The sequence below is a fragment of the Plectropomus leopardus genome, chromosome 6, assembly GCF_026936395.1.
Source record: "Plectropomus leopardus strain MGB_pleo_1.0 chromosome 6, ASM2693639v1, whole genome shotgun sequence".
Classification (NCBI taxonomy): domain Eukaryota; kingdom Metazoa; phylum Chordata; class Actinopteri; order Perciformes; family Serranidae; genus Plectropomus; species Plectropomus leopardus.
Window position 1 is genome coordinate 16,266,211 of NC_142181.1, and position 27,923 is coordinate 16,294,133.

Below are 27,923 nucleotides of genomic sequence, written 5' to 3' on the forward strand. Positions count from 1 at the left end.
CACAGCGGTGCAGTTGCAGAGACCGTCTTCATACTCTTTCTTCTTTCTTCTCCTTTTAATTTTTTTTCTGTCAACAGTTTTACTTTTACACATTCAAGCTGGCAACCATCGATCCAGGGATAATGGAGTTATCGCTGATGGCAGCACAGGTAAGAAAGAGGAAATATATTTATTTATTTATGTTCTTTCCCCAAGACTTCCTAAGAAGGATTATAGCACTATTTACAGTTTTTAGAGGGCAGTGTTACATTATTGCTTTATTGTAAGTTCACCTTTTACCCAAGCTCATCAAAGGAAAGTGGAGTTAATATGTTGCTGAGGTCTTAGCTTTATATATTTATTTGTATGTAATGCTCTGCATTATTTTAACAGTTGTGACAATATCGGATGTTTTTGTTGTCTGCTGTCAAAGTATTTATGACCCACAATCTCACATTAATCATGAAAGAAGTCATGTCAGATATTACACTTTGCAGTGGTTGAAGTTGAAGAGTAGCCACAATTCAGATGCTCTAGGGTCTATTTTTCACAGCCACAGAATGCAACGACTTGGGAGTTCAACGTAGCTGCACGCATTGAGTCACAGGAATGTGACAAAAGTTTTTGTGTATTCTTAAAGTACATATTAGTATGGGAGATTTACAGTTTTAGACAGTGCACACATACAGAGATGACAGACTGCAAACTTGCTTCTCTGAAACAAGACACGCAACAAGGACTCACACATTATTCGGACAACTGAGTCACTATGAAGCTGCTGTTCTGCAGTCCTGTCATTTTAAGAACTTTTTGACTGAGTGTAGTAAAGCATGAGCCATAAACACACAAAGTGCACCCTGAAAAACATTTTAAAGTTCAACAAATATATCAAGAGACTACCATTTGCCTGACTTTAACCGAACACTCTCGCCCCTTTATTTCCCACAGCATATATTTAGTATGATTTGTCTGCCAGTGTGAAAATAGTTTAAATTTAAAGAAGTGACCAATTAAAGGGGCTTTCAGTTTTTAAAAGCATGCATCGTACACATTTATCAATGTTGAGTGTAAGTGTTTACCTAGAATTCTTGATAACAATTAGGAAAATAATCTAAGAAATTGCAATTTCACCTATTGCATTTGCTGCAACACTCTTATCCTCTCTGTTGCTCTGTGTCGTAGCAAAACATTCGTGTCCCATTTTCTGCCTGTTTTTCTCTCTCTCTCTGTCTTCTCTGACCTATGATGAGCTTCAACAAGCCTGAGGGCTCAGCTTTATGTTATATCTGAGGTCCCTTTGTGGGTTATAGAGCTCTGCAGCCTATGGACAGGTTTAAAAGTAATTACTGTACTGTAGCTTTCAAGTGCACAAGCACAGTGGAAGTCCTACTTTTACTTCATTGAATCACTCTTACTTTAAGAATGTTTTTTCCTGTCAGAAGATAGTGATGGTTTGGTGAGGAGAATAGTTCATTACAGCTACGTTTTTAATTGAAAGTATTAAATGTCTAACATGAAGAAAATAACATGCTCCTTGCACTTTGCACCTTACAGGAGCAAAGAATTTGGATAATTTCGAGACTTTCAACTTCAGTCATAATTTTCAAGCCCATGTCAAATTCTTTAATCATATCATTTTAATAGCACACTTACCTTAAGAGTTGTCACAGAGACACCTAATGGAAATTAAATATTTCTTGTGAGTGTGTGTGTATCGTGATCCAAATCAATTGAGATGGATTTTGTGTTCCAGTCAAACACTAGATGGGGTTTTTGAGACTGAGCTTGTACTGAACCACTACTTCTGCACAATTTTATTTTAAAAATCCTTGTAATTCTAAACATGTGAGGTATGTTTATCATATGACGGTATTCTACTGTAGATTGTTAGATTGCTGATAACACAGCTCAGATTTACAACATCTGAATCTTTGACGTCAGTCAGTTAGCCAATGTCTGCTTACCCGTGAAATCACACCATCTGTTGGTTGCGTATGAGAAAATATTTTTTTATTCCCATTTTTTACAGCCTCAGCTTGAGCTTGATAATTCTATGATAGTAATATGCATACAGAGTGATGGTTAATAATAAATTGGAATCTTGAAGATGTCTTATAGCATGACACATGCTGCAGTCCTGGTGTGCAGGTGCAACCCATTCTCATCCCAGGTCATCAAACACGGATGAATTGTCACACACATTGGCTTCTCATAGCAATGCACACAGCACACATCGGAAACACATCGTAACACGTGATTAATGTTTTGGTCACGTTAGGATTTAGGCAACAAAACAACTTGGTTAGTGTTAGAAAAAAAGGATCATGCTTAGGGTTCAAGCATGTTTTTTACTTCACGTAATATGATCTAAATACGTAACGTGAATGATGTCATTGTGCAACAACCGTGTGTTAACTGCGTAACTTCATGGGGTTAGGTTTAGTAACAGTTATATTTATTCTCAACCAAACCAAAATGTTTTGTCTAAACCTAACCACATGCTCTTACTGCCTAAACTTAAGGAAGTAAACATATATTAAAGTGTTTTAGCTATGTTGTAAGTATATTTTGGGGCATGACAAAGTGTTTGACGCCCTGGGAATGAGAGCGGGAATGAGAACGGGCTGGCAGAAATGATGCCTATTGCAGTGCAGTGTTGAACACTGCAGTGTTCCCTGTCCAGCTGAGCAGATGTGTTGGGAAATCTCTTATGATAACCATCTGCTCAAAAGTACTAAATCAGGAAACCCTCTGTGCAATGACACCTTTAAGTTACGGCAAGAAGTCTTGCAGTTCTTAAAGCTTTTCTGCATTTGACAACTAAACTAAACTAAACTCTATTTCAGTATTCCTGCTCAAAAATCAGCTCCAGTTACACTTTTCATAGATTTAGAGGTATTCCCCTTTAATTCTCTGAATGATGTCACTGAGCCTGTCTTCTCCAGACGTGAACCCTGTCCAGCTGAATGAGTTTGATGGAAAGCCTCATCTGATAGCCATCTGTTCTCAGATAGTTAATCAGGTGTGCTCAATGTGTGGTCTTTAATCACCCAACGCTAACTGTCTCTGCACACTCTGCAGTCAACACCTCAATGCTTTTCCTAAAAAAAAAAAAACATGCGCCTCCAAAACTTTGTTTTCCAAGAAAATGAAAAAATGTGGCATTTTTTTTGCAGCTGAAAGCCTCAAGGGTCGCTGAAATGCATTGTGGAACCATATAATTACAATATGTTTTCATGCTGCAGCAGTACAAAGTCAGCATATTGGTAATAAACTGCATATTAAAGCCCACTACTTCTAAAAGCATATTTTTAAGACCTGGAGATGAATATCAATATACATCAGGGTGCTCTATGAAATAATTTTGTATTGTACTGATGAAATAAGCAAGAAACTAAGTTCATACAGGGACCAGTGTCTGACCTTGCCTCAGTGACTGGGTTCACTCTCTTTCTATTCCAAGCCTCCTTTTTTTCTAAGACTGAACGTTAGATTGGTCTTAATTAAGTCATGTCTATCAAAGTGTTCGTGATGGAGAGTTAGGTCAGATTACCATCTGATAAAGAGTTTATCAGGTAGTTCTGGAGGGCATCTCTGTGACACAGATGACAAACCTGATCCATCATTAGCAGCTCTTCCTTGCGGTGCTTCCAAAAGGGTGTTTGTATTAGAACATTGCACAAATTGTACTTATTTTTTAAGAATTAAAAGAAAAAAACACTTTAGCCATAACATGGAGCTGAAGTAAATGCACAGGCAGATTATGGGACAAAGGGCCCCTTGGAAAAATATGCAAAGGGTCGCACCACCTCTCCTACATAGACGCAAGACACACAGACTGTGTGGTGGTTTTGTGTCCCTTTGTTTATGCATCTTCTTCTGGTTTTGTGTTTCTTTCTTTTTGTAGTCGTTTATGTTGCTTCGTGGTAATTTTATGTCGCTACACAATTCCTTTGCATCTCTTTGTATATTTTTGCGTCTCTTACTGATCGATATAGTATGTTAATTTGAGTGACATCTTGCAGGTGAGTTCTGGGGGCCTCCTGACACTTTTGGCCCCTGGACCTGCGCACAGTAGACCAGTTCAGCAATCTATCCATGAGTACAGTATAGGGCATAACCATGTGCTTCATGTGAAACTTTTTTCTTCATTTTGTTAACAACTGTAATTTTTTTCTTACTTTCGTCTTATGTGCACAGTATATCTAAACATCTGTTACAATTGAAATCTGTTTCAACATTCATTGTTAAGTACATTTTGTGACAATATGGCATCATTTGAATAAGAAGATTCACTTCGCTTTACTTTCTGAAACACCTGAGAGCTCATTTTTGCTAATATATTGGTATCAAGAAGCAATACAATTGCTAAAGATAATCCCACAGAAATGGAGTATATGTACACTACAAAATCAGGCCATCTTGCTTGAATATGCTTTCTTGTAACACACAGTGCTAATATCAGCAAAATGATGCTGAAGTCAGGAAGTCTGAAGTTCAGGCCCATTAAAAACAACTGCAGTCCAGAAGCAGCTGGAAGATCTGGCTATGCAGACTTTTGATAAATCAGATCATGAGGCACTGATTTACAATGGGAATACCTGTGATCATACCATGTTTTATATCTGTTTACATCTCATGTTAGTCTGGATGTTTGCTTCACTCCCACTGAATGTTGTCCCACATTCTTGTCCCACAATGTTGTTCCCGTACTGCACTGTAATGTGTATAGACAGACAACCATCAAGTTTTCTTTTATATATATATATAACACAACATTTGATTTTAGTTTTCTGAACGTCTTTAACCGCTTATTGTCCCCCTGTGTCTGCTCCTCTTTCATTGCAGGGCTGCTAAATTGTTTTAATATTAATAATGCCGACACAGTACATTAAATAGATATTAATTTGCCTTGACAAAATGTCTTGTCCACCTTAAAGATGAACTGTTGGGTTTTTTTCTATACTATACTATACAGTATGAATAGAGGAGTCATCTGAGGTGGAAGGATGTTCAAATAGGGTTTAACTACGCATTAGGTGTTTTTATGGTGCATTTATTTGTTATTTTAACTTAGAGAGTTGAGATAACCTGCATGATAAGCAGAAGCTGTGACTGCTGAACACACTGAGCACTCAGGCAGATGAGTCACTCATGGCACGCATAGAATAATCTGTAATAATGCTTTATTCATTCAGCATGGATGGCATGATGGATTAGACGCAAACTCACACGTCAGACATGTATGTGTTTGGACACAAATGTAGTTTTGTTACATAAATGAGTCAGCTGTCCACCCACACTTCACCTCAGAGATTTTTATGTTCCTTTGATGAGATTATTCAGATGTTGTTCAGTGTTTTATTATAGCCAAATACATTCATATTTAGATGGGTCTTTGTTTGTTTTTTTAATTTACATTTCATTATAATAAATTATATTATATTTCAGTTTCAGGTATGATTTCATTAACTAATTTGTTCAGAAAGAAACTGAAAAATCTGACTTAAATTTAATTTTCTTGGCCAGCTTCAGTCAAAATGTCAGATGAGAAAGTTAAAAATTAAATTCCCTCACAGTAGGATCTCAGGACTGCTGTATTTTTCTGTCCCACAAGTCTATCCAACATGTAAACGCATTACACAAAAGTGTATTATATAAGTAAAAGTTTATTTCTATAGTACATTTAGTCACAATGCCTAAGCTTTAAATATCAAATGCAGCAGCCAGGCATTGTCAGATATTTTTATTTTGCTTTTTATTAGAGGATTCGCATAATCTCTCTCTTTCACACTACATTTATCACTTATATTGTATTAAAATACAATTCGGCATGACAAAAACCTGGAGACAGCCTTGATAAACCAGTCCATACACCTAAAATATTACATAATACAGAATGTGGGGATTTGCAGTAATCTCTAGTGCTTTATTTGAAATATCATACAAAACAACATGTAATGTGTAATGTGAAAATCAGTGACCTGCACTATACACCTCATGAATTAAGGTTTTGTTGTTGTTTATATCATGTTTTATTCTGAAAGTCAAGCTCCTAATGTATCATGTCTTGTTTTACCTCCTGCCTATTCAAGCTGTGTCTTGTTCTTGTTATTAGTTCCCTGCATGTATACATGCCTGTGTCTTTTCCTTTGTTCGTTGTCGTTGTCTATGTTCATGGTGTCTTTCACGGCTCTATTTTTCCTGTTGGTATTGCTCTCTTGTGTTTAGTTTTGGTTCTTCTTTCTTTTGTACTTTGAGTTACGTCTGCCTGCATCCTCAGTTTTGTTGCCTGCCTGTTTGGAGGATTTTTATCACATTAAAGCTCACCTCTTTTTACCACCTGCCTGCCTACTGCTCTGCATTTAAGTCCTCATTTGAACTGAAACATAACAGTCTTATTCAGATTCAGTTTATAGGAGCAACACTGACATGGGGACCAAAATAACCTCTTATATTAACTAATATTACCTCATAATATCACCCATATGTTAAATGAGAGCTATGTTAAATACATGGCTCCAATTACATGTAGACAGTAGCAGATGAACTTCTGCTCTTACAGAAGTTGTGTTATTAATCAGTCTTGACCAGCGACCCCTCCTGTGTCAAGATCTGTCAACCCTGTCTACCTCATGTAACAGCACAAAAGGCTTCTGCCCAGGCTTTAAAATATGAGTAAAGGTGAGATCACATTGTGCCTTCACAAGAAACAAACAAGGACACACACACACACACACACACACACACACACACACACACATATATATATGTATGTATTTAAGTTAAAAATAGCCATTTTGGGGCGCCTTGTGGCTCAGTGGAGAGAGCGGGCACCCCACGTATAGAGGCTGTGTCCTCACTGCAGTGGCCGCGGGTTCAATTCCAGCCTCAGCCCTTTGCTGCATGTCACCCCACCTCTCTCTCCCCCTTTGCACTTGTGCTATCAATTAAAGGCAAAAACGCCTAAAAAATATCTTTTAAAAAAAATAGCCATTTTTCTATGATTGGGGAATCTCCGTTACAAGGTTATGATAAAAAATAAATGAACACAGATTAAAGTTCAGGGACGATCATGGTCATGCTGACATTTTGCTTTTAAATACCTACATCTGACTTCCTCCTTTGCCTGTATTCTCATAGTCACCAGACGACTTTGTCACTTGGACGTAAACAGTGTCAGTAAAAGTTTTCAGCTAGAAATGAACATTGAACTTTTCTTAAGATATCCAAGAAAATGCATTCTCAACGGTTTATTTTAAATCCTATAAATTAGAGCCCCATGAATGATGTTATACGTCCTTATCGTACAGTTACATAATCAACGAAAATGTACTCAGATTAGGCTTAGGCAAGTAAAATTACTACAGTTAGGCTCAGAACACACATCTCCAGGGGAAAGTCTGGATTTTTGTGATCCATCCACCCCAAAACATACAGTTTGTAAGAACAGCCTGAAATGAACCAGGGACATTATAATTACAAGGCACTCCATTAGACGACTAGTGCACAAGCTGACACGAGTTTCAGGTCCTATTTTCCAAAACAATCATATGGGCATCTGTATGTGAACATCTGTGTGTGTACATTTGCACCTTCAATAAGTGCAACGTGTGCTTGTGTGTGTTTTTGTGTGTTTGAAGCGTGAAGGGTCTTATGAAAGCTGGATGTGGCCACTTAGTGATGTCAGTGAATGCTGTTCTCTGCTCGTCTGTCAGGCTCTGAAGCCTCCAGCAAAACTAAGCAAAGATTCATCCACCCATGAGAACAAGCCTCTCTCTCGCTCTTTCTCTCTCCAACTCTCTGTGTCTCTCTCTTTAGTGTACTCACCATAACCTACAGACCGGACACCTCTGCCTTCTCACGCTCATCTCCTTGCATGTTGTTCTCTCTGTCCTCCTTTCTTTATTATTCTTGCTCCCTCTATTCTTGTCATGAATTCAGTGAGCTCAGGCCCCCCCTGGACATATTCTAGCAGCAGTATTTTCTTTTCATCTCACGGCTCAATAACTTGGAAATGATGGAAATTATTTTCAGCTGCTTCTACTTTTGTGATTTGCTTGGTGTCCATTTTTTCAGGGCAAAATCAACGTCTCATGAGAGTCTTCTAAAATGAACTCAATCAAATGAGCTTTTATTCAAAACCAAGACCCACTGCCAGCAGGAGAGATTATCTGCAGGTCTTTCAAAAGTCTTAATAAAATAAAATAATTTAAATGTATTACCTTATTTAAATACTTTAAAATCCTTTTTCGGAGTTTCTTTCAGTGCACTGATGGATTCTTTTTAAACTTTCATTTTGATGCAAATCTTTGAGTAGAGGCACTGACTGAGATTTAAATTCAGTGATTAAAACTTAGTAAGTTATATGTTTGTTATACATGATGGTTCAGTTTATTCATCCAGTGTAGAAAAACAGATGCTGATCCCATCTAAACTCAACAGAAAATGGCTCATTTTGAATGTTAAATTGCATGCCTTTCTGTCACATTGGTATTTTTCCAAATGACCCAGCAGATTTGTCCAGAGCTGGGGGCTTTGTCCCTGTGTCATCAAAAATACTGAAAATCCCATGATCTGTTTGACAAGATCTTATTGTGGACTTGGGTGAGGTTTTAACCATACTAGCAGTGTTTGCCTGTCTAATCCTAAACCCAAATCCTCCAAACCTAACCCTAAACTCTCATTCTCAGTCTGATGAAGAGATAACAGATCTTTAACAATCACTGAGCACTTTGAGAGTTTCTTCCATTGTAATTAAATATTTTTAGTTATATAATTCATTAAAAAAAAAATTTCATTTAATATTATTTCTGTACTTTTCACTTAATGTAAAGATAAAACTCATTCATGAGTTTTGCTCATGATGAGAATTGCACTCAAAACCAATCCACCGGGTAAGAGAAAGAGAACACTTACAGGGGGAAGGACCGTGCACCTCCCAGGTCCCATTTAGTCTGGGGTCGGGTTCAGTTTCTGAATCCCAATCCCAGTCCCAATCCCAACCCCCAACCCCCAAACCCCAACCCTAACTCCCCACTGAATTCCCTCAGCAACTACTGGATGGATTGCAATATTTTACCCACCATGAGGTTCAAATATGTGGCTTTGAATGAAATGTTTTAATTTCTCCATTTCTACAACTATTGGATGGATTGCCTCAAATTTTGTAGGGACACTCACGTCTCCCTTTGGATGAAGTGTAATACCTTTGGCGATCCTTTAAGTCAAATTTAAATTTGTCCAACACCTTGGTTTATAACTAAATATCTGCAAAACTGATGGCATTCCCATCAATGTCAGCTGTGCTTTGTGTTTACAGCTAATATGTCTTTACATATTATTTGTCATACAGTGTCATACAGACTCATACAGTGTTATCTCTATCTTTACCCTTACTCGCCATTTTCTTTGTTTCTCTTCATCATTTCCCTTCACAACTCCACTGTCTCTCTGTCTCTTTCAGTGTTTTTCTTCTATGACAGATGTTTCAGAAAGAAAAGGAACATCTGGCTGCTGTAGAGCTGCTTATTCACCCTGTCATTTCTTTTCTTTTCTGTCCTTTCCCTCTTTCCTTTCATCCTTGTTTTTCTGTTAAAGCAGACACAGATGGAGACCCAAATTTCCCGCCTGGGAAATAATTTTTTTAATAAATATTTGAGACAATATGCACAAGGATGAAATGATACCCTCACCCAAGAGCAAAAGTCCACGTCACCGGCTACATTAATAGCTTTTGGGACAAAAGCCTCATAAATGATGAAGTAAGTTCTGGCCCCTTTTGCTCCGCCCACTCCTATCTTTAGCTAATTATGGGAGAGCTCTTTTTTCTTCGCCCAAAATCCCCTTATTCCGCTCAAACTCTCTTAATTTTAGATCCCCCCCAGCCTCCAGTGTGTGTGTGTGCGCTTGCTCTTCCAGTGATTGATGAAAGTGTGTTTCAGCTGCATATGTCTGAGCATTCCTTTTTGCCCATGTGTCTGCAAGTGCATGTGCGTGTGTGTGTGAGTGATCACCGGAGGCAGTATCTGGATCTCCTCTTAGGAGAATATTATATAACTTTGTAAACTGTCACTTTCTTGGACACACACTCACAGATATTCAAAGACTACACACATGCCCTTCCTCCATCTGAACCCCCACAGGACTCACTTACGGATATGCACAGGACGCAGGCTGTTATGCCCACTTATTATACACAGAAGTTATGTTGTGCACTGGATACGTCATGCACATCTCTTTTTCAGAGATTTGGAGGATTGAAGCTGTGTATGTTGTCTCTAATCCCACGGGCCCTGCAGCACTGCACACTATATCACGATGTCCTGTCTGTCTGTGCCCTGGATCAGGATGATTCCCAGGATGGATGCATGAGGGAACAGGGAGGGGTGGGAGAATCTGTGGAGGGAGAGGAGAAAATGGACGATGACTGTTAGCAGAGGTGAGAAAAGAAAGAGAATAAGTGCAATTGGAGAGGAGCAGGACATGGGAGAAGACATACAAGTTTGAGGTAATAGAGAGATGCAGAGGGAGGTAAACAGAAGTAAGTAGTAGGTTTTATGTCATGGACAAAGGACAGGTGGTAGAGTTTGAGTTAAAACAGTGTCAGGGTGGCAAATAGAAAGGTGAGAGACAGAACAGAAGGCTAGATTAACAATAAACAGCTACGAAGGAGAAAAATTAAGAATTTAGAGACAGGCAAGGAAAAGGAAAGATCATGATAAGAAAGAAAAAATAGTAAATGTGAGGAAAGATGATGAGGGCAAGAGAACACATCATGGAGTCACGTTTATCCACTGATTAACCTTATCTTTCTCTTTCTCTCTGTGTATTCTTTCCCTTCCCCTCTTTACTCCAACTGGATATTATGTTTTGTTTGGGAGTAGAAAGTGAAAAGCAAGTTGTGGCAGTAGACACCCTGATTTGATTTAGTGATTTAGAGTGTTGGTTACTTGATTATTTGTTTATAGTCCTTGTTGTAACAGAAAATAGTCATGAAACCAGCCTTTGGTACAAATCATATGTAAAGACAGATGTTTTCTGCACTGATTTACATAGAATATGGCACACAGAGTCAGTGAGACACATGTTCTCTAACCTGTGCATATGCATTCACCCATGCATACACATGCATGCTATTAATATTTGTACAATAAGCACATCCACATATGTGCGCGACCCACCCACGCGCACACACACACACACACACACACACACACACACACACACACACACACACACACACACAAACACATATGCACATGTATGCATACAGAAAAAAAAGCACACAGAAATCCTCCTTGATTGAGTTACTTGTCACACAGTCCCTGATGTAGATGCAGGAAAGCTGATCGTCCTGGTGACTCAGCAGGCTGAGTCGTTCGCCATGTGATTACAATGCTATTAGTACATATTTGATTTAGGATTTCTGCCATGTCATATACCCAGTTACCCCATTGTTCCAGTTGTTTGTCGTTGTATTGTTTCTAGTGAAGAAGAAGTGTAAGAAAAACATTGTTTTAAGTAGACAGTACAAGAGAGACCTTCACTGGGACATCAGCATGAAGGCTTTTGACAAACAACTGGACAAAAGCAGCAATTAATGGGCTGTAACTGAGCTTTTGACACAATTGATCTGGGAAAAACATACTTGATATTTATTATCAGATTTCTAAATTAGTCTGAGGTGTGGTTGTTAGCAGTCTTTGAGCATCAACTTTCAGTTTTTAAACACATCATCTTTGGATGTTTTTGGTTGTTTCCTCTCAAAATGGGCTCAAATGTGTAATGAAATACTCAGCTACTGAACTGTGTCTGTAGTCATGTGAACATCCAGCTCAGCTGTTTGAAAGATGAAAGTGTCACCTGGTTAAACTTTCTACTGTCACCCACGTGGACACATTTTACTTTTTCATACACCTACCCGTGTCTATGGTGTGATCTGTCTCTCTCTGTCTCTCTCTCTCTCACACACACACACACACACACACACACACACACACATACATACACAGCTACAGCAGGATGTCTAAATCTGTCCATCTCTGTCTAGAAATTATGTTTACGCTCTCAGTGTGCTCTAAACTCTCACTTTCACTGGGAGGGATCTCTCTCTCTCTCTCTCTCTCTCTCTCTCTCTATCCTACATGAAGTCCAGTCTCTCACTTTCACGAAGCCATGAAGCATCGCTTCCTCCCTCCCTTTTAGAAGCACTCAGCCTCATTCAGAGTGTAGGACAGGATAGACAGGAACACCAGAACTGATCTCTTTCTTCACAGACAGCCGGCAGTAGGTACAACTCTCTTTCTTGCTCTACTTTTCTTTTCTTGTTCCATATTTCTCTGTCTTATATATATGTATATATATGTTTCCAAAATAAGTAACTGAGTTTGAATAATGAAAGTACTTCACTGTTTGCAACTTTGAATCACTTGAATAACTGAAGTACTGTTTGGTGTTGCAAACGATTCATTCATCAAACGATTGATGTGATACCCTGCTGCTGCTGCTGCAAATGCAAGGCTAATTCTAACATTTGAGTACATATTTCAGCTGTTGTTCACACATTACAGTCCAAACTGGCTGCAGTGTATGAATTTTTGCTCTACCTGCAGAGACTCTACTGTATAATACATTAGGATGCAGTCTTGTATGGACTTGAAATGTTGATGTGATACCAGCCATCTAGCACTTACTCGTGTAATGTTGTGATGCCTGAGTTTGTTTCATAATGAACTACAGCAAAAATATCTTTAGTTTAGCCTTTTTTTTTATTTTTAATCTATTTTTTTCTTTTGTAATCATAATTTATATTTGGTCTTCTTTGTTTTCTTTCTCTTTTGTGTGGACTGTTTGTGTCTCACTAACTTTATAAAGTCACAGTTTCACCATCTGTGTCCTGAACTGACTGGCTGTATGTGGGCTATTACTGTTGTGGCTGGTGTCAGTTTTATGTTACATAGTAGGGTATGTTGTCAAAATAGCACCCATCCATTATGTGAGATGTCACCTTCGTATTTTGATCTTACCAATCGTGTCTTGATTTTCCTTTTCTTTTTAAAGTTTTTTTTTCCTTTGCCATGCATGTCTGAGTCTGTGTATATAGTTTACATTTAATATTAGTGACTATTGTAGTGTAAAACAAATGAAATTCTTTAAAAAAAAATCCATATTCCGATGTACACAATTTATTAGGGTTTTGGTGTGTGTGTCTGTGTGTGTGTGTGTGTGTGTGTGTGTGTGTGTGTGTGTGTGTGTTTGTGTGTCTTGTTCTGTTCTTGTTTTTGTGAATTGTTCTAAAACGATGACAATATTACTTCTCAAAAATATAATATAAAAAACTAACATGAATAATAGATGGGGTGAAAGTGTAAAGATAGAGAGGTCAGCTCCTTATGTAACTGTAACTTCAGTCTGAATGAACAGATTGCTGCCTTTCTACACAGCTAGTGTTAATGCTTAGTGCAGCGTGTGTGTGTGTGTGTGTGTGTGTGTGTCACTCACTAGTAGCTAATTAATTTCTTGCAGCTGGTTTTAGATCGTGAGTCTGGCTGGGTCCTTTACAATCCATTAATACCATGCAGGGCTCTTAAGCGTATATGTAAGAACAATATATGAAAAGCTTGTTTAAAACTTAGATAACAATAACAACAAAGTGGATACTGTGGTGGGCAATATGAGTTACCTTTAATACAGCAGTACCAAAGCTGCTAGTCTTGAAAATTGGTAACAATGTTATATTTTCTGACCTGAACTGAAAAGTTCAAGCTGTTTTTGCAGCTCATTTCCCACTGGACAAACCCCCACTAACACCCTCAAACATCTGGCATTTGTCTTTAGTGAAAAAGTTTACAATCTGCATTAATTCCTGGAACATGGGTATTTATTGGTTCCAGCTCTGAGATTGCCAGTGACATGCTAAGGTGCAATGCGTTATCTCTGTCAGTAAGTTTTGCAACTTTTTTTTGTTTCAGTCAAAATTTGCATCCCTCTCCGTCCAAGCAGTGCTCAAGTATTGTTCCAAATTAGTCAGCATTAAGTGTGAAAGAAAGACTAAATAATTAACAGATATAAGAAGTAACCACTTTAAGATTTTTACTGGCATCCATCCTGCTTTCTACCGTGAATGTACAACAATAACTGGACACAATGTTCAAGGGCCCCATTCCCTCCTATGAAAGTTGCTCAGTGACAAAGTTTGACTTCCTATTAATAAAATTAACCGTATCTTTCTCATGGAGCATGTGCAAAGCAGTGCTGCTAACTTCTGATTTAGCCCTCCGTCAATTTGTTCCAAGTTTCCAAATGTTTTCGCACCGAATAGATCAAACCCAGAAAGTTAAACAAGTCATGTTGTGAGTGTCTTGATACTAAAAAAAACATATCCACTTATTTACAGATGCACGCATTTTTAAATCTATGCGAAAAAGTCTATTTTGATCCCATGGCATCATATGACAGACCACATAGTTTGGCCACAATTTCAAAGTACACCTGCATGGGCCCTGCTTTTTACTGTTTACTAACCGTGTATTTCCGTGTGTTTAAAAACAGTAAGGCATACTCATCTGCTTGCAGAGGGGAAGGAGTCTATTGTCTATTTTTATCAGGTTTTGATACACTTGAAAAAAAACTGCGTACATGTGCTATTTTTGAGCAATTAAGTTAACCATCACATGTTTTGTTCTCATTGGAAAATACATTCCTGTTTTAGGATGAAATATTTTTACAGTTCCCACTAAGTTCATTAAATGTGTACTTGCAGCTTTTTAAGGAACACCAAAATTGGTACTGGAATAGCTTTCTAGAAAGCAGAAACATTTTAAATCTTTATGTCAGTTATTGGTTTTAATTTCTAAATAATAATGAATAATAATAACAATAATTTTAAATTCTAAATAATACAATTAATCTCTTCTTTGGATGGGAAGCCCACCATTTTCATTCAGTTTGTTGCAAGATCATCAATTCGGCGGAATGAGAAAAACAATATCTGATGGGTAAATACTTGAACACCTCCATTATTTAACAGTACAGTCTGCAAGATCACGATATTGACATGCTGTCTGTTCTCTGTTACTCTCTGTTGTCACCAGTGATTCACATAGACATGAATTGTTAGGCAACCCGTTGAATCATTTATTTTTTCACTCAGTTGTAACATTTGTTTCCCTTCCAAAAATCTCCTATTCAGAAGAAGTCCAATTTTCAATTCTCAGCTAATGTAAAAGTTGTGTAACATTAGACAAACAATTTTTAAAGGTTCTGCTTCCTTATGACAAATGTTATTTTCATGTCATTTGAGCAGAATAGACAGATTTAAAGCTGGAAAATGTGTCTTCAACTTCAAATGTGTATACAACCAATTATACCCAATTTTCACTTAAATGGAAAAGTTACATGTTCATGATCAAGCATCCACTTAAATTGCCTCTTTCAGTTGACCATGTAGAGTTGCAGCGTGCAGGAGGGACTACGTTTTTTGATTAAGGCTATGTGGTTCAAAAAACAAGCTCATTATGTATTTGGGTAGTTTGTCTTTGAGGTGTGTGGTGTAATAAGTCTTGCACATGCTTGTGCTCACTGCTGTTTTTGTTGATGACCTTTACGTGCTGTTTTACTCACACACTCAGACACTGCTTCAAGGCAGGGGGTGTTTTTTAATGAGGAGGTGAACCAGTTCAGTGCTCCCTTTACTATTTGTCCTGCGGTTGTGATTGTGTTTATATGACTGTATAGTCAGTTGCATGTTTTAAGTTCTTTCAAGCCAGCATGAGAACAGAGGAATTTACTCCCGTACCTTGCCTTCACTCATGAAAAACCCTGAGAGGCAGTTAATTAAATATACATATTAAGTGGCTGATCTGAGAGCTCTTAAAGTTTTCTCATAAATTATGCTGCCATATATTAACTGTTGCAGCATTTTAGACTTAAGACTTTTTTTTACACCTCTGAGAAGGACTGAACACACACGCACAGACACAAAGAAAGGTGGTCTGTTGAATGGGATGAGATAAGACAGTTGTGCATGCTTTAAGGAGCTTAAAGAGAAATCATTTGGGATTTAATACATACCATTGTAAGGCGTGGGATCCATACTAATGGTTGGGACATATAAGCAATTTATATCTATCTATATCTGCAAATTAATGTTTGATATTAATATTAATTGTTGGGATCAGTCAAGGGACTTTTGATCCTCATTCGTCTTTTTTTTATCTCAGTCTTTATTTATTAAATTGTGCACAAACTACAGTAAATCATGTGCACCTTAGTTGCCCGAAAAGACAAATTTAAGATTTTACCAAGATATTGCCAAAATCAGTCGACATTTGAATCATCAGAGGCCTGATCCCAGTAAATTCAGAGTATTTTTGTGTTTCACATGCAGCAGATATGTTGAACTTTACATTTCAATTTTCAGTGAATTTAGACCTCCTCTTTTCCCTTCAGATGAGAACTCATATCAGATAAATATAACTTGAACTACGTCATACATATGAAACTATAGCATATGATTTACAGAAATGCACAATGGTAGCATTTTATCCCGACGACTGGGCTGATGGCCCACATCTCCTCTCAGACACATGGTGTCGGATAACCTCATATCATGCCTCCAGTGACTCCTTATTGAACCCTCTTTCAAAACGGGCCTCAGCTTAAGTACTTTTATCCCTGTGAAGACATCAGAATCAAATGACATAGTACTACCTGAGCTTCACCACTGTGTGTTATAATGGGTTTCTCTTGTAATATCAAGTGATAACAAAAGTGAAACTCCTTTACTCCTCCTTGTATTAAGAGGTTTCCTCACTGAGAGTTTCTCCTGGAGTCATGTCTGTTGGGTGTCGAGATATGGTGGATGAGGACACAAGAGAAGCCTGAGAATAACTTAGGGTCAAACTGAACCTGATGCTTAAAGCATCCCAGAGCCACACCAGGAGAAAAAACAAGTCTATTTACAATCACAAGGGTTTGACCTTCGACTGCAGACACACTGACACAGAAAGTGAGCTCATCGGCTTAATTAACGTCCATATTCTTTAAAACATTTTCTGCATTTTCTTTGTATATTCAGGTGTCCTCTGCCATATGTTTGTAACTGTTTTTAGGAGTCAATCCTTTCTCTAAATCTATAAAAGAAGATATACACATGTATTTTTATTTATTTAATTTTGAATCTGTGCAGAGAAACTTCCCAGAAAACACACTAGGGGGGCAAAAGTAAAGCAGAATTTTAGCTATTTATTTATTCATTTTAAATATATTTTGGTGAACTGAGCCTTTAATGAACGACTTAAAACCAATAATTAAATCCACCTCTACAATAAATTAGCACTTTAAAAATGCCATATAGTTTGGTTGGAGTGCATCCTATTTCGCCCTTATGTTTTAATTATCAAACAAATTACCTTTTTAAAACTGTCTGCACGTCAGGTCATGTAAGGATGTTTCCAAGCAATATCACACTTTTCTTCTATTCTGTCTAAGTGATGCTCTTCAGCCACCACAGAATAATGCTTTTACATGCTAAAACACCCGCAAGTTAAAGGGTCAGACTCAATTGAACCTTTCAGCTGTCAGAGAAAAAGCTGGAATTATTAATGGTCACTGAGCTGTCTGTTTGTATCAGGCTGTTCAGTCTATGTTTTGTATGTAAGAGTATGAGAAAGCCTGTGTGATCTGCTTTTTTGCAGTGTGTCATTCACTTATGTAAAAAGTTACTGCACATAAAGTTCACACACCTGAGTTTACGAACTGCATGTCTGTGTGTCTGTGACGCAGGTTCACACCTCTAGAATAAAAAGCAAACAGCTTCATTAGCAACTAAAACTAGGTAGAAGGTAGCGAGGTAGCTTTTGTGAATAAATGTGCGCCCGCTAACACCCGCTAACATCTGGCTTTTTAATGCAATGGGAATGCAAAATCAGCATACACACCCGGGTCAAATGACTCTGCAGTAGACACTGGTTTTTATTGCCTCCAGCTCCAGTCTGCATTGACGGGAATACAACACACGGGTGAATGCAAGAATTTCAGCTCCTTAGCTGGCGAAATGCAATGACGCTCCGTCACTAATTATTATCTGTCTCCTTCTGAGCAGCACTAAAACATTGATTCAGATACATCTGCACCGAGTTTTAAGGGGGACTTGTAAGTAAGAGAAATACTGAGAAGAAACCATTAAAAAGTTTTCAGTTTGTTCCTGCTGCTGTTTACCTGTTCTCCTGCCTGTCCGTGACATCGCAGGGACACACCAACAAGACAACACGCACACGCACACGCACACGCACACGCACACGTGCACATACACGCACACACTCACACACACACACACGCACACAGAGGCCTGCTGACATAAAGGCCGACTTGCTCTTCAGTGGTAAGTTCAGTGGCAGTGGGAAGGCAGCCATTTAGCGGGTTTACCATTATTTTAAAAGAAAAAACTGCGTGCACCCACTAATTGCAGTGGGAATAAGTTATAAAAGAGAAAGATATTAGGACAAGAATTGTGCTTGTTTCTTTGTCATGGATATTTTAGGTTAATAATTACCAGAGATGTAATCTCATCAAGTCTCTTTGCTGTCTGGGTGACTGGGTGCTATGGAAGCCCTCCAGGGACAAACACATCCAGCTGAGATAAAATTGGGATTCATTATCTGCCTGGCTTGTTTTTTCCTTTCTTTTTTTACTCTCTCTTCTATCCTCTCTGTGTGTCTCTTTCAGTATATGTGAAGCATGTGTCAGACTCGGTTAATCCATCTGAGAATTAATCCCCTTGAGATGCTGATTCCCCTTCACTGTACAATACAGCTGTCCTGATACCAGGACAGCACAGCTGTGGGCTTAACCCCCTGAACAGAACATGTTATTGTTCAGCCATGCTGTCCTTCTCATTGTAAGATTCATTTAAGGTTTAATGCATCTTATTTTTAATCTTTGAGACAAATAATATCCTAAGTATTAATAAGCATTAAAGTATCAGTGCAGTCAGCATGAGGAGGAAATCAGAACTGATCATCCAATCAGATTGATCACTTCCCTATACTGAACAATTTTCTTCCAATCCCTAATGACAGAGTTGTATCACTCTACTCCCTGCACCAAAAGAACATTTAAAAATATGACTTTTAAAAGCTAGCCTATAATAATTATTTTTCTCCTATTTCTCTTGTGGAGTGGATTAGTGAAAACCTAAACACAGACACTAATTAATCCAGCAAATGACATAACAAAATGATCCCAGTTTTGTTTAAATCAGTAAGTAATTTGTAAAACATAATTTTCATAAAAAAAATAACGTGTTAAAGAAAATTTCAGCCAGTCGAGGTACTTGTGACGAAGTTCAGCCAGGACTAAAGGTTTCCAAGCAGGACACTGCATTGTGATCAATGTTATTCACTTCACCTGTCAGTGGTTTTATGTTGTGGCTGATCAGTGCATTTCAGTAACTTCACTTTTTTGTATGTTTCTGCTCTTTGAGTTGAATCTTCACACACTTTTATCTGAATTCCTTCCTTGGTCTCATCCTCGGTCTGTTCCTCCCCTCTCTCACTGACAGCATTTCCCGGCTGTGAGCGGGGCCTTCATGGATTCTCCATACAATGGCAACACGTCCTTGCAGACGTCCACCTCCAACCTTAACACCGCCTACTCTCGACCCTCAGAAGCAGAGGATGATGGGAAAGTGTCCAGTGACACCATTTGGCTTTGGATCGCTGTGCTGGCAACCATCGGCAACATCGTGGTGGTGGCCGTGGTTTGCGCCTGTGCCTTCTGACGAGATGGAAGAGTGGAGCAAAACACTGCTGCTGTTGTGTGATGGGGAATCTTGTATATCCTGGAAATATATTTTTCTTCAGAAATGATGTAAGATAGCCTTACTTTTAGATTAGATTTTTGAAGCGTTTTAACTGAAAATATTTATGTATTTATTTAAGGCTAATACCAGACTGAATAATAATCTGGCAGAGACACAATTAACTTTTTTTGTTCAAATCTGCAGTGAAACAAATGGGAAAAGCCCCAAATTTAAGGTTGATCATAGCATGGAGTCTTAATAAGGGAATTTGAGATGGCTGCTGAGGCAGATGTTTCTTAAAATACTGGATACCAACCAAACAAGACCACAAACAGACAAATATCTTGCATGTATATACTTATGCACATTTTAACTAACTAACTAACTAACTAACCAGCAAGATGGCTTCCCAGAACACATTTGGATAAACCAAGCCTACAGATCACTTATAAAACAAACTATGCTACTGTTCTATTACCCAGATAAAAGTTTAAAGAGTCATATACCAGCACTTGACCGTCCTGGTATATGACCTGCAAAAAGCAACAATCAAATACATAATAACATCCGACAACATGAGTGCTTTAATCACTGGCATAATAAATTGTTCCTTAAACAGACCAGAGAAGCTAAAATCAGATGGACCTGTCCTAAGGTTTGCCCTTTATGGTTTGAGGAGCTAAATGGGTCACAGAGATGTTTATTTTAGTCTCCACATGAACGCAAAATTAACATTTTTTTAATGAGGAGCTGCCCCGAAGCAAATATTAAATTCATTCATTCTGGATTCTAGGCTGAAAAAAGCAGTGGCCTTCAAATAATAGTACTATACTTGCCAATGGTCAGCTGGTTATGCAAGCCAAGCCAGTGTTACATAAACTTGTCGATCCTGGTTACACCACAAGCTCAGCAGAGGTCAGGAGGATTAGACAAGATCATAACTTGATCTCTTAGTGGGATCAGAAGCCAGAAAGATATCCACTGTTGAAGCTGGTCATTGACATTACGTCTGCGTGGTAGTGGGATTTAATAGAGTCCTGAGATTTTGGCCCTATAGCATCCTAATGATGCTCGAACAAAGCACTGAACTCCAACCTGTGTTGTCTATACTGTTCTTTTCTATTTTATTGTTTTTACTCTTACATTTTCAACAACCAGTTTATTTAGTTGACTAAATCTGAAAACTTAGAAATAGGCCGTTTATCAGCCATGCCCCCCATACTTATTGGTCCTTTCTATCAAGCTTTCTGATATAGCTCTCAATAGGTGTATTTCCATCCACCTTTATTTATTTAAAAAATAGTGAAAATGTCAGAAATTTGTAAAAAAAAAAAAATAATAAAATAAATAGATAAATAAATAAAAATAAAAAATTGAAATATTGAAAGAAAACATTTTTACACTTAAGAAATGGAAACAGATTCAGGCGAAAAACGATGACGTACCATCGTTACATCGGCCACTAAAATCTCTCTCGTCTCTGGATGGCTTTTAAGATGCTTATATAAGCACCTGGCTGTTACCTTACCAGAACTCTTTCAGAAGCACAATTTTCCAATTTAGTGTTTTTAAACTCTCTATCCCCACTATTTGTGCTACATTTACTTGGAATCCAGACTACTGATAACAATGGTAGATTTACCTCTGTGTTTTAAAACAAGTCCTTGATTTAAGCCTAATGTAGACACAAGCAAGCTACTCATTTCTAGCTGATGACCGACTGTTGATTTTGCAGGTTGAAATGACAACTGTCACCCACAAACATTTCTTGTTGCTAGTTGGCGAAATTTTTAAGCTCATTTCAAAAAGAGAAGTCTGCAAAAGGGGCTTCAGATATGAACTTGATGGCTATGATGTTGCACTAAAGGACATAGGCTAAAGCTGTACATCCCCAAAAGTCAGATACAGAACTTGAAAACAGAGAAAGTAAATAGTCAATTACAACAATGTCATGTCCACAAATGTCAACTCTAGCTAATTTAAAAACTTTAGTTCATCTGACACGCATGTCTTGCATTTGAAGAAACTGTAGCATCCTAAAAAAGCCCAAAGGAACAAGGCTCAGCTGTGATTGAGCAGTGATTTGTTGAATTTTAACAAGCAAGGAAGGTTACGCAGGGGCATCTCTTTCTGTCAGGACTACTCTTTCCCCATTATAGGGATAAATGCATCATTAAAGGGGGCATTCGCTTTCAACTCTCTTCAAATCAATCTGAGATTGTTAGTTGGGAGATGGAATCTCATAAAGCTGGTAGGGAGGAGGCAAGGGTTTGAGAAGAGAGGGAAGAGAGAGGAGAAGGAGTGCAGAATGAGAAGGATAAGGTGGATCAGGTCAGAAAAAGAAACTTGATGAAACTGGAATGTAGCAGAAGAATCAAACCAAACCTTTTGTTAATCGGCGTGGTGTGATCCTTGTCTGCAGTCTGGTGCTCAGCAGGTAAGCGCACAGTGGGTTTTTGCCTGAAAACAGCTGCCTGCTGTGAGCAAAAATGATGCTGATGAAAACGGAAAGAATGAAATCAAACAGTAAACTTGTAGTCCAGAAACCTGAGCAACAAGCTGAAAGTCACCACAAAACTGATGACTGGCGTACATATATGTATGTTATGCATATACAAAATAGCCAATATTGTCACTTTATTGAAGAAATAATTTAATAATATTTTCCTATCCCTATAACCAAGGCATTTTATTGCATTAACTGAACCAAAACTTGTGAGTAGGGACACGCCCCCACACATTCAGAGTATGTGCATTTTCTCCCCTCAATAAAAACATAGAAGTAGGAGAGGATTGTATTTTGACAAAGAAAATGATTACCTTTAATTAATGAAAAAAGGCACACATTGGTGCATAAAAAACACAAGAATGATGAAAATTAAGTGTTTAATGCTCAAAAATGTTAATTCAGAGGAGAAAATGCAATATTACACAATAAAACAAATATTTTTCTATGTGCAGGACATCATTAGGTCATCAAGTGCTTTTTGTAAAAATTGACAGACAGTAGTGGTACTTCCGTATGTGATATTTACTATGCTGTCTGAGATGAAAAAATATCAACACAATGTGCTTTTAACCCAGTCTAGTCAGAATAAATCATGCAGTCAGTGTGTTCCACTACATGCATGTTTACACACATACATGTGTTTGCACATGTATTTCACTATCTCAGCCTGTGTGAGCAGTCAGTGCTCTGCAAAGTAATGAGCTGGAATAAGCCTTTTGAGCTTCCTGCCCCCCATGGATCTCAACCCCCCCCCCCACGCTCGATATCCCAGAGGGAAGTGTCCTCAGCGGCGATTAGAGTAGTCAGAGCAGATCGTATCTCTGTAGTTGACTTTATTAGAAGATGATTTTACAGACCGAATAGAGTCCACTCCAGCCATCAGACGCGAGGATAGAGTTTAAAGGAGCGGAGGGACAAAGAGTTTGTAACATTAGTCATCTGAGATAAATAGTGGCAATGAGGGACACATGAAGTGAATAGGGAAGATGTGAGGAAAGATAATGAGGCAGGAAATGCCCGTTTTCATTTCCGCAAGTAGTACATTCACTTATGAGAACTGACAGGGAAATGGACATTTGAGTGGGAGTGAGGAAATGAGTGGAAAGGAGACATGATGTGTTTAAGGGGACAAAGCAAGAATGGAGAGGACAGGGGTGGTTTAAGGAGGGTGATGTTTGACAGAAAGAATGGCATTAATAGAAGAGAAGGGGAGTGCATTAATAATGTAGGCACGCATGAGTATTTGACAAAATGCAAGAAAAGTAAAGGGCACAGGTGTAAAGGAAAGTAAAGGAGTCTGAACAGAATTAATGACAAGTTTTTTCTTCCCAGTGAAGAGGTATTCAGTTGTTGTTTTTTGAGTGTATAGGGTACAGGTTACAGGGTACAGGTTAAAACTACCAAAACCTTAAGTTTCAACTTTAAATTACATTTTATATGGCTGTATTTCTAAACTGACAAACAACCACGAACCAACCACATAGTACATAGTCACAATATTTATGCTGCAGACAGTGTGTGTTTGTGGTCCTTGTATGGTGGGTCAAGGTTCAGGTGTCCACCAATCACCAACAAATATATATATTTTACCTCAATCAACTCCCTAACTGTCCAATCAGCAGCCAGTTTCTGATGAAGCACTGGACCTACAGTATCACCCAATTCAGTTCCATCAGTGTGATTTTATGTGGTGACACGAAGCTTTTTAACTCAGTGGATCTTACAGAGAAGAAAGCATGCAAACATGAGCATCTGCTATTGCGGACAAGAGGATCTACAACAACCTCCAACCATATAGCAAACGTTTTTTGATTCCATCTTACTGCTCACAAGACCTGCCTGTGCATTCAAGGATAAAATCTCCATCCTGCTGTTTAACTCCAGATGCCTGTGACCCCAAACCACCCAGGCACCCAGAGGTGAGAGGTAAATTACTGTAGTTATGAATGTTGTGCTGTGCTTTTATCTTCCAAGCAGTCTTACTGTAGCATCACTCATTGAAAGTGATAAGCCAGCCGGTCTGCAGCAAACATTAGTCACGAAGTGCCCAACTGCTTAAAATCAGAGTATCAACTCATCTAAGAGATCATCCTACCCTCAGGGAAGACTTTTTTGTTCTTGCATTGAATGCATGATTCATTCTGAATGTAAATAAAGGAGACAGTCACTCCCACGTGCATAGAAAGTATTTTGTGTAAACTGAGTGGTATGAATTGCACAATGATTTTTTTTAAACAACAAATAGTTTTTTGAAGTGAATCTTTTTACTTAATTTCTTATGAAAGATAAGGTATCTTGCTAAATAACAACACTGCACTGACAGGTCCCCATGCAATATGTTCAAGGAGTGTAAGCACAAAAAAAAATCCTTCCTTTTGGATATGAACCCAAGGTGGCAGTATAATAACCTGAATGAGCAAAGCAGCAAACTGAGCTGACAGATCTGATCAGCAGGGAGGGCTTCTCTCACAGTCTAACCCTCAATACGTCAATGCATCTAAATTTTTCTAACAGATACATCCTCCATCAGCGTGTTGGGTTAAGTTTTTCACTGTAAACCCAGTTTATCATTGCCACAGGTACACAACAGAGCAAATGTGAATTTAATACAGTTCACTTCTTTTGTTTCAACATGAGCTCCTTATCGGGTGTACAATTAAGCATATTATTAGCATGTTTAATAGTTTTATTATTCTCTGTTTTTAAAAGCAGTGTTCACTGTGGTCTCTCTTTTGTTACATTGTACGCTCTGTTGTCGTCTTTCACTGTTTCCTCTGTTGTCTCCCACATCTCTTCTTTCATGTATGCGAGGCACCAGACAATGAAGTGCACATTGTGAAAACCTTCCTTTGTATACACACACACACACACACGTTTTTCTCCTTTGAGGGGACTATTTAGTTTTTACCAAGTTGTGGGGTCTGCACAAGTACATGCACACACTCACATACACAGGCACTCACACACACACACACACACACACACACACACACACACTGCCCTCACCAGACCTCTGACTTGTCTTTCTATCTTGTGTCTTCCTTTTACCACTTTTTCCTCTTCCTTTTTTGAACATTTAGTTAACTCATTGTTTACTAATACTGAAATATTGTGGTGGGTCAGAACAGTAAGTGGGGTTGACTAATATCAAGATATGGTTGAAGTTGATTTTCAAATATGGTATATTGATATTTTTTAATAATTCTGATACAAAAGTGGATTTTGAGTTTTCAAGCCTTTTCAACAGAAAACAAAAAGCATAGACAATTTTCACAAGAAAGGCTTGATTAAAAAAAACATGATGGCAAATGTGCCTTTTTACTCTTAACTTTGTTTTCACTCTACAAGAAAATAATGAAACTTTTTTTCTGCACACTTTCTGCCTCTGTAGAAATCCCCATCACTGATCTTGGAAGAAGAGGTGGCAACTGGATAGGTCCATTTTCCACACTGCAAACTGAGAAATTGGAATATAAGCAACAAAACAAAATGCAGGTGTGTTACGATGACCATGTTCTATATCATCATTCAGAACTGGATTTGCATGAAGAAGAATCCTATCCCCTGGAGGATGTTTAAAAACTGTGGTGTGGAGACACAAGGATCTTTTCTGGATGAGAAGACATATAAATAAGAAAAAGTATCAACAGCCTATTATGGTAATTGTCTTATAAAGGTTATTTTGCTTATGGGTCTAAACTGTTCAACAGCCCCATTAATTAGCAACTGCTTAAAGATTCCTTCCCTCCAATGTAACCAATCCCAGGGTGGTAATGAGTTACATATTTGCTTAGATGTTCTGAACTCAGTTATGAGAATATTTGGGGAATGTAGTGGTAGAGGTAAAGATGTTTCACCATTCAAATTACACAATTCACTGTGGAGGAGACAATAAAAGTCAAGGGTTTAAATGGCTATATTGGTGATTGCAGTTTTCTTATGAAAACATTATGGGATTAAAATATTTCTGAGGACTTTCTGGATGATTTATTTGTACTTAAGGCAAGCTTTATTGTGACAAATAAAGCCAACATGTTCAAAGTGGAAAAGACATCAAATGCTGTAGGTGTTATATCTTACAGATATTTATAAGATTTTTTTTAAGTGTTATAAAGCGAATACAATCAACATCAGACTAACAGAGATGATATAACAGTGGCAGGCATGAAATAGATACCAGTGCAAATGTGAAGTGGGAACAGTATGACTGTATACATCTGCAGCAGCACTGTATGGTTAGCAGAAGAACTATAGAAACTGACTTAGTGTGAACATGCTACCATTGGAGCATATGGTGTATCACACTTAAGATGCATAATTATCGCCAGATTTCTCTCTTTTCCATTGCTATTCTTCTTGATGGAGTTAAGTGTTTGCCTCTTCACGAATACCTGACAATCATTTGCACACAAACATAGTTTATGATTATGCATACGAGTTTGGCTATACATTTGATTCTAGATATCCATTATATGATTTTTCTATATCTCAGTTTTAAGTTTTATTTGAGGATTTCCTCTCATTTTACATTTTCAATAATGCCATGAATCAAACTTCCTCATCTTCAAAGGATGTTTTGTAAAGATGGACCTTTCTACTGTATGACTTCTGTAATATAACTTCATTAAATTATTAAGAATGTGAGATGTTTGTCTGTCCCATCAGGTTTCTTTATGAATGCTTGTCACATCCAACTTATAGCTTTGATACTGTAGTTAGCCAATACTCGTATTACTTATGCTACATCTATATTAAAACAAGTTAATGCTCTCACAAGCACACAAAGTTATGATCTATGTGCGGACCAAATATTAGACATGTACATGCTATATGACATGTACTACAGATCACCAGCTTTCTTAATTTCATGCATTAAATTGATGCTGATATCAAGTGAATATCTAAAAACAGCACCTGCAGCTCCATAATTAAAGCAGCCAAAAGTCAAAAAGGTAACTGAAAGGCAACATCTATTTTAAGTGGACCCAGCATTGAAATGTACTGAACTGCACTGCTCTTCCTAATAAGCCATGAGGAATGCCATTACAATTTAGAAGCCAGAACGTTGAATAATTATTGCTAATAGTTGTCACGTGATTAGGGATAGTTTTTCCTCTCATTTCTATAAATGAAATGATTAATTCAGAGTGGTTAGTCTTGATATTGACCAGTGAATGTGAAATGACTGGACTTCATTCTGAGACTGTCTTAATGTGAAGTAATGATGTGGCTTAATCTTGATTCAACTTCTTCTAACACAATGATGATCACTGGCTTCCCTGGTTTGAAATAATAATGACTGCAGCTCCTTTATACAGACGTTAGGAGAATCCTAGACTATTATGACACCATCTTATTTAGACATGAAAAATACAGTTTAGACCTTATAATACTTAAACATTCCATCTTCTTTTGCAAGTAGAATTCATGCGGTGCAATTATCCGCCTTTTACATAGAAATTCTGTGACTCAAACTGTACAATAGAAATTTTGGTAAACATGTCTGGATGTTGTCAGTGATATTGGAAATTAAGTTATGATATACTTATATATACTGTGTGTATATATATCTATATAGATATATATACTTATAATAATGACATTTATATCATTTATAATATTCGAATTGCA

General features: G+C 37.8%; 1 protein-coding gene across 2 annotated transcripts; it reads left to right on the forward strand.

Annotated features, from left to right (window-relative positions):
* LOC148189347 (uncharacterized protein C14orf132) lies at positions 1-26,936 on the forward strand. 2 transcript variants are annotated; one of them, XM_088078879.1, is made up of 3 exons: positions 1-149; positions 19,544-24,218; positions 25,684-26,936. In XM_088078879.1, exons 1-2 carry the CDS (start codon positions 123-125, stop codon positions 19,760-19,762), a joined length of 246 nt encoding a protein of 81 aa, XP_087935005.1. In that variant the 5' UTR covers positions 1-122; the 3' UTR covers positions 19,763-24,218; positions 25,684-26,936. The 2 variants fall into 2 exon arrangements, 1 of the variants encoding a protein (XP_087935005.1); XR_015776794.1 differs by lacking the exon at positions 1-149 and having other exon boundaries at positions 19,765-24,211.
* The last annotated feature ends 987 nt before the right edge of the window (positions 26,937-27,923 follow it).